Source organism: Arachis stenosperma, chromosome 9 (genome assembly GCF_014773155.1).
Source record: "Arachis stenosperma cultivar V10309 chromosome 9, arast.V10309.gnm1.PFL2, whole genome shotgun sequence".
In the NCBI taxonomy this organism is placed as follows: Eukaryota; Viridiplantae; Streptophyta; class Magnoliopsida; order Fabales; family Fabaceae; genus Arachis; species Arachis stenosperma.
The window spans coordinates 19,603,346-19,611,948 of NC_080385.1; the positions used below are offsets into that span (position 1 = coordinate 19,603,346).

Sequence of the window (8,603 nt, forward strand, 5' to 3'; positions counted from 1 at the left end):
AAATATCTTGTATTTTATACAAATATCCCATACCGGTGTTTGGTAGATTCGTCCAATTTCAAGTCAAATATGTAACGGACGAAGCTAGTTTGCAAGAGATGTTTTCAATGTATATTGAAAGTCGTGCTCAAATCTCATTCATCGAGTTGCACATTGAGTTCGAACAATCTGAGGCCGACCGGAATATTGTACGCAAAGATTACAATAGTGAAAGTGAAGAAGAGTTCGAAAGCAATTACGAAGTTGTTGGTCCAGACGACGATTAAGATCAAGGTGACGGCATCATGGCTCCAAATGTGACGGACGTGAAAAATGCACTAGCAAACAAAGTACCGTTTGAGAAGCTATCTTTCATGCGAGTTTTGGATTTGGATGCCATCCATGTTCTGGAGTTTTCAGAATATATGAGTGCATGTACGTGGTTGCGTATATTTATAAAAACGATTAGAAGCTTGTAATAATTTAGATTGATCGATGGACCAAATAGTTAAGTGAAGTGTGAAAATATACTCAACTAGCATTTGTTTATCGGTTTATTTAGTTAAGTTTAAGGTAATAATGTTGTTAGTTAGTTATTGATTTAGTTTTAAAAAAAGTAGTATTTATTAATGAATATTTAATTATGAGTTTATGTTGTTATTTTGTTTAGAATGAGATAATGACCAGATGTACAATTTATTTATACCATAATTGATGCTGTGAGTGTTGATTTACTTCTAGTTTCGATTATTAAATATTCGTTTATTAAGTATTTTCTGTTCGGCTGCCTTCGCCGCAGAAATTCCTATTGTCGCAGATGGTGAATTTGCCGTTGGGATAGAATTCAGTTTCAGGGAAGCTGTTATTAAGGCAACGAAAGAGTATACCATTCGAAGAAGTGTAGACTACCGGGTGTATGAGTCGGAGCCGTTGACATTTCATGCCAAGTGTATACAGTATGGGTCAAGGTGTGATTGGCCTGTCAGGGTTAGCATGATCAGCAGGAAGTACTGTTGGGTTATAAGGAGGTATAATGGCAGTCACACCTGTACCAGAACCACCATTTCTCAGGATCATTCTAAGTTGGATTCGATCACAATTGTAAAAGCCATCAAGCCGTTGGTCGAGACTAACCCCTCGTTAAAGGTGAAATTAGTTATTGCAGAAGTGCAATCGAAGTTCAACTACACCGTCAATTATCGGAAAGCATAGTTGACTAAGCAAAAGGCAGTGGAAAAAATATACGGAGGTTGGGAAGCATCGTACGAAGCATTTTCTATATGGTTTGAGGCCATGTGTCATAAGGAGCCATCAGTTGTCGTTAATTTTGAGACTATGCCTGCATATCAAGGCGATGACTTGGTGACTGTTATTCGGGTGCATCGAGTATTTTAGAGTTATTATCCCTGCATTAGAGCATTCAGACATTGTAAGCCAATAGTCCAGATGGATGGGACTCACTTGTACGAAAAGTATAAGGGTTGTCTGTTAGTGGCAGTTTTACAGAATGGCAACCACAATATCATCCCAATTGCATTTGCTATTGTGGAGGGAGAGACTTCTGATGCGTGGCACTTTTTCCTCAGTAACTTGCGGCAACATGTTGTCACTCGGGATGGTGTGGGGCTGATATCCGACCGATACGAATCCATCAATGCAACTGTGGCACGCAGTAACGGACTTTGGTCACCTCCCAAAGCTTTCCACATGTTTTGCATAAGGCATATAGAGTCGAATTTTTTGAGAAAGTTCAAGGCACCGTACCTACAAAAACTGGTTGTCAATATAGGTAATGTTGAGTAATTCTAAGTTCGTTGCTAACAGAGTTACCTTGAACAAGTGCTTGTAATTCATTTTTGTGCGATTGTTTTTTGTTATCGTAAAGGTTATTCGCAGACAGTACGCGAGTACGAAGTGCGTTACTAGTGTTTTACGAGAACGGGACGAGACTTACACTAACTGGTTAAACCGAATTTCCCACAAACAGTATGCGTTGGCATTTGATGATGGCTACCGATGGGGCCACATGACGACGAACCTAGTGGAGCGCATCAACTCAGTGTTGAAGGGTGCATGCAATCTTCCCATCACTGCTCTTGTCAAGGCAACATTCTACAGGCTTAACGAATTGTTCACCCGAAAAAGAGCCGAGACAGAAGCACAGATTAATGCTGGGCATGTTTTTTCTAAGCTCGTGACCTCAAAGTTGCATGCAAACCAGCTAGCATCAAGAAACATCCAGGTCAGTTGTTTCGACCGGCAGAATGAGGTCTTTGAGATGCGTGAGATGCCAAGTGGACTGGAATATGCCGTCGACCTCCGTCGACAAAGATGTGGCTGTGAAGAGTTCTAGGTGGACTGGATTCCTTGTCGACATGTGTTTGTATGTTGTGCAAATCAACGACTGGATTGGCAAGCCTATGTTTATGATGTGTATAAGATGGACCAATTTTGGCGGGTGTACCGAGCTAGGTTTAGGCCACTGGACAATCCTACTACATGGCCCGCTTACAATGGGCATCGATTCATACCGAATCCGTTCCTGAAATGCGTTACCAAAGGTCGCCCCAGGATGACGCGCTTCTTGAATGAGATGGATACGCAAATGTTACGTTGTCCCAGGCGATGTACGCAATGTAGGGCTGAGGAACACAGTCGTAGTATATGCCGTCAGATAGCTGGTGCAAATATCGACGGAGATGCTCAGTAGATTCATACGTTGTGATATTTGAAACTTTGTAACCTATGACAATCTACCCTGTGACAAATGCGAATTTATGTATTATCCAAACATTCCTCCATATTATTATATTTGAAACTTTATGTTATGATATCTGAAACATTATAACTATAGCAACTAGTCCATGAGATAGATAGTAATTATACATAAAACAGCTAATTAATACATAAAAAACTTGAAACAGTTAATTAATACATAAAGAAGTTTACTGATAAATACAAAATGTTAACTACACAACAACTACTTTCTCATTGTCCACTTTACATCCTTCACAAGTTCTTGCATTTCATAGCGGCATTTTTGAACACAGAAGGAGTGTACCGACTAGCGCTACGACGTGGCGGATCAACCCTGAGATTGTAACATTTCCCTGCCTCATCTGGAGTACGTGCCTCACCTGTATACAATTTAATTAAACAAGTACATAAAGTAATCAAACTAGCAAAGATACCATAGTAGTATAACAATAAGTTCTACAAACCAACCAAGTATACCATATAGTCAACTGAATCACAATATAACCAACCCATTAAACAAGTAAAGCAATATATAAAATATAATACCATCATTACGGGATTCTTCATCCTCGTTGGACTCCTTTATTTCATCCTCCTCGTCCTAGTCCTCGTCGTCCGGTTCATCTACTAGATACCCATCAGTCTCTTGTTTAGGTGTGTTAGCATTTTCTTCAATTATACCCATTAAAACACGATTAGAATTTTGACTATTAAAAATCCCACGACCACTATCATTCCTACTAAAGTCAACAGACACAAACCTTCCAGAAGCACCGAACGAAGTGCGGCACGAATGCCTCGCATCCAAGGAATACCTACCCACAATAAAGGAATAAGGCTGTTGGGCATATTTTGATTGTCCTGCATCTGCAACCATAAAACCACTGGATAAAAGAAACTCTTTCTCCTGTGCCAAACTGTGGCATATCCCAATACCGCTGATGTATTGGTACGATGGGACATAGGTTGTTCTTGTGGAAGTAGATTTGGAGGTGGAGGGGGTGGTGGAGGTGACTGTGGCTCCTGCTCTTGATTGTCAACATCCATATCCTGATTATCCTCATCATTCTCTTGAACCACAAGATTGGACAAGTTCAAACAGTCCCCAAATTTTGCTCAATACCAGTACTTGTAAGTATCCAAGGGATGCTGTGAAGGTATGGAAAGCTCAGTAAGAACGTGATTATACCTATTTGTCCACTGCATCACCCAAAATGAATAAGTCGTGGCCGTGGCCTAGTTAAGATTCTTAGGACCAGTCAGGACTTCTCTGTGTGCCTTGTCTAGATTCTGTTCCTGATGAGGAACTTCCTGAACAAAACCAAACTGTCGCCTATACCTATCGGTTGCATGCCACTCAATGCATTCAAAACTGACCAACGACACCGTAGCGCTCCAATAGACCGAGTGCATGTAGATGGCTGGAGGAATTTTGTCTGGATCTACGCGATCGACAACATAAGCAACACACACAAACTGGGAAAGATAAAGTAAACTCATGATTACAATCTACTTCACAATCACAATGACAAGAACAACAACAATAACAATAAGATTAACACTAACACTAAACCCGAAACAAATTCTTCTTTAATGAAAACACACTTGGCCTTCCTGAAGATCATCGAAGGCCTTCCTAAAGTGAGCAAGAGTAAGATATATATAGCGACGATCTCCACGCTCCCAATTACGCCACCTAATATGACTTATTTCATTAACACAATTGGATTCTAAATAATAAGAAACGGGGTGATTGTAAGATAATATTACATGTTTGCAAGCAAAAAACTGTGGGGTTCCCTAGGAAGCAGCGCTAGATATGGCAGGCGGATCCAAGCCCAACCAAGAAGAAGCATTAGCGGACCATCGATCTCCTTACAGTCATACGAGATGCCCTATATAACGCCCTGTATAGATGTGCTAGGCATGCCGATCCCAAACTGTACTGTCCAACACTCCCAAAATCATGAAGCAGTGGTAGATACTTCTAATGCACACCTGCGCCAGACTTGTCCCCAAACAAGATCGTTCCGATCAAAAACATAATGTGGCACTTCACGTACCTCTGTATACTGTTTTCATCAGTCAACTGTAAGTTTTCTTTCAGATCCCGCAGCCAGGTCAGTTTTATGCAGCTTCCTCTACATGCCGACTTACTAGGTGCAACTCCAAATTGGTGTAAACACTCCGCCTCCAAGGCTTCAAAACTACTCATTGTCATCTTTGTGACTGGAAGACCGTCCGTCGAAAGACCAAGAATTATTGCCACATCTTCAAGCGTCACAGCACATTCACCAATTGGAAGGCGAAAGGTATATATGTCTGGATGCCACCTTTCGATTAGAGCATTCACCAGTGCTTTCTGACATTGGACTACCCCAATCTGAGATGCATGATAAAAACCAGTTAATTGTAAGTGCTCCTCCACCCTTTCATTGTACCGAGTCGGAGGGACTGGGTGATCACATGTCAACATCATTAAACTCTACAAAAACATAAACAAATTATTATTAGTCAACTCGTTAACATTTACTAATTTACTACTAGAGCAACTAAAATATCAAACTCGTGCTAAACTTTTTTCTAATTACAACATTTAGTAGTTACCATGTACTAACCCGCCAATTTATTAACTCCCATTAGTAAAAAATCTGCACAACTAACTCAACAACATATTAATTGAAACCACACGACTATCATAAATTATCTTACTAAATCCAATTAAAACAAATAATTTTCACTTCTAAATTAACTTAATAATCCTAAAAATTATTCATAACTAACTATTAACAATAACAACTAATACATAATTCTAATTCTTATTAAACTAATAATGCTCTTATTTACTTAACAATTCTAGATTAGTTGTTTATTATTCACGGTAACACAAAAAAATGTTATAATATCTAAAACCATAATCTCTAAAATTAATTATAAAATTTATTTAACTAATTATAACTTTAAAAATTATTACAAAAAATATTCTAACTACATTTAAAGAAATATTCTAACTATTACTTTTACATATATTCCTAATTTTTCTAAAAAATAATAATTATTCTGTTTATATTCCTAAATTTAATTTCTAAAAACAATAATAATAATTAACTTCCTAACAATAATAATTATAATTATAAAAAATTAAAAAAATTCCAATAAAAAAAATAACATAATCAGGTAAAAATAATAATAATCATTTACATTCCTAAATTCAATTTCTAACAACAATAATAATAATAATTAACTTTCCAACAATAATAATTATAATTATAAAAAACTAAAAAAATTTCCAAAAAAAATAACATAATCAGGTAAAAATAATAATAATCATTTACATTCCTAAATTCAATTCTAACAACAATAATAATAATTAACTTCCTAACAATAACAATTATAATTATAAAATATTAAAAAAATTCCAAAAAAAATACTATAATCACGTAAAAACCAATAATAAACATTCTTACTCAAGTTCTAACAACAATAATAATAATTAACTTCCTAACAATAATGATTTTAATTATAAAATATTAAAAAAATTTCAAAAAAAAACTTACAAATTTTGGATGACTGAGATAATGTAAGATATGAAGTTCAGGACGATCAACATCTCTAAATTTTTTTTTCTTTGGCATTTTAAGCTTACTTCCACCATGCAAACCAAGAACCAGTGGAGAAAGGAAGAAGAAGAAGAAGTAGTGGCTGTTCTTTGAAGAAAAGATGAAAGTGAAAACGGATGGTGGGTATGGGTTCAACATGGGATAATGTTGGGTAAAAAGGCACCGTTGGGGGGAGTCATCTGCGCGCGACACGTGGCTGGGGAGTCACAACACGCACAGTCCGTTTTCTCAACTACAACTCAAACCGTCTGAGAAGGTAGATAGAAAACGCATGGTCCGATTTGTGGTTTGCTGACATCACACACAGGTCATGCACCCCCCTTCTCCATAACCGCGTCCAACCCAAACTTTACCTATATTGAAATTAAAAAGCGGTCATACACACTCTCTTAAAAAAAATTAGTTGTAATATTTACTTTTCTTCCAATTTCACTCTTTATTAAAAAAAAAATTTATGCGACGTGTAACAATATGATTTAACGACATGTGTGAGAGTAATGACGTATCAGACAATGGCATGCTCCATGTTGATAGAGACGGTGGTTCCACGTATCGAAACATGATTTATCTGTGCCACTTGTTAGGTTAAGCATGACTTAGTTTAAATAAAGTGACCTAACAAACTTAGATATTCTTGACACTTTTTCAAGTATCAAAATAACCCAGATCAATCAAAGTAATTTAAGAATCTTAAATATTCTTGTCTAAAACCTCTCAAGTTACGCTTGATCACTAATAAGTCATATTACTAAGATAATAGTTGTGTATGAATATGTTTTGGACTTGGCGTTCGGATTCTTAACGGGACCAACACAACCAGCCCAAAAGCATCCCCGCCATCCTAATGGTCTCGGACCATCTTGACCTCCTAACCACCTTCCAAAATTATATGAATTGGGACCCCTTCCCACAAAGATAAGATAACCCGATAAAGCCTATATAAAATTGAGTCCTATCACTCCCCCAGGTATGATCAATCTATCCTAACACTTAATCCCTACCTCTCTGACTTGGGGCGTCGAAATGTCTTTGCAGATACCACCCCCACTTTGAGGATTTTAGCTTGAACATTCCTGCCAGACCGACGGACGCACAATCCCTCTTCACCTAAACAAGAACTCTTTGAACTTTCAGGTCTTCAGGTACCGATTGAATATTGGCGCTGTCTGTTGAGACCGTCAAGATCCCAATAGCATGTCAGACGTCCATGAAAAGCAACCCAACCAAAACCCAAAACCTAACCCTCATTGATAGCCTGACCAGCCTGAGCCTCAGAACCACAATGATCCTCCAAGACCGGAATGGTGGCCAGTGTGGTCCATATCCATGCGATGCGTACTCAACCGAGACATCGGTCTCAAAAAAATATCACGAGTCTAACAGAAGCAGGTCATTCGACAGCCTAGGAGAAGATACAAATCGCATGGCGCATAATCTAGGAACTTTGCCACCGAGTTTAAATCCTAAAAGGTAAGATCTCCACAAACGAATGCTACCAACCAGAGGACACGAGTGAATCGATCTCTCGAACTGCCTCCAGAAGGAAACACAGGACAAGAACCTCGGATTGATGTCACTAAAGGCGTAGGTATCATAGTCAATCCCAAGATTCCGATCGAGAGGATCATGAAAAAATACACTAAAGAGATTCCAAGCAAAGGCGACATGAATGCATGGTAATGAGAGCAACCCTATTTACCAGGAAAATCCTGAAAATAAAGTTACCAAAAGGGTTCGATAAGCCAACTGACATAAAATACAACGGCACCAAAGATCTCCAAGAACACAAAACGGCCTTTGAGGATAGGATGAACCTAGAAGGATTGGTGAATGCTGTTCGATGACGGGCCTTTCTGATAACCCTAGTTAGCCTAGCTATCAAGTGGTTTAACACGCTCCTGAATGGCTTGATCTCATGCTTCGGCGACATTTCCCAAAAATTCCTAGCACAATTCACCACATGTATAGCCAAAGCAAAGCACCCGATCTGCCTCCTAGGCATTACTCAACACCTAGATGAGTCTATTAGAAAATATATCAATAGATTCAACGACGAATACCTAATCATAGACAGATTGACTGACTCGGTGGCTAGCCTGTGCTTAACTAACGACCTGATGAATGAGGACTTCCGGAAGCATATCACAACGAAAGCAGCAAGAGGTTTTAACATGGTCCTTACCTTGTAAGCATTCTCCATTTGAGTAAAGTTATACTTTGTTTTTGCGAGTAAATCCAAAACGTTAA

General features: G+C 38.3%; 1 protein-coding gene across 1 annotated transcript; it reads left to right on the forward strand.

The window, feature by feature from the left end:
- Positions 1 to 1,425: 1,425 nt before the first annotated feature.
- On the forward strand, positions 1,426 to 2,332 carry LOC130949213 (uncharacterized). The gene is made up of 3 exons (XM_057877999.1): positions 1,426 to 1,768; positions 1,865 to 1,878; positions 1,967 to 2,332. The coding sequence occupies exons 1-3, from the start codon at positions 1,426 to 1,428 to the stop codon at positions 2,330 to 2,332; spliced, it is 723 nt and encodes a 240-aa protein (XP_057733982.1).
- Positions 2,333 to 8,603: the final 6,271 nt, after the last annotated feature.

Bases quoted from the DNA above. Each gene is read 5' to 3' on its own strand.
- LOC130949213 (XM_057877999.1), top strand. From the start codon at position 1,426: ATGGATGGGACTCACTTGTACGAAAAGTATAAGGGTTGTCTGTTAGTG.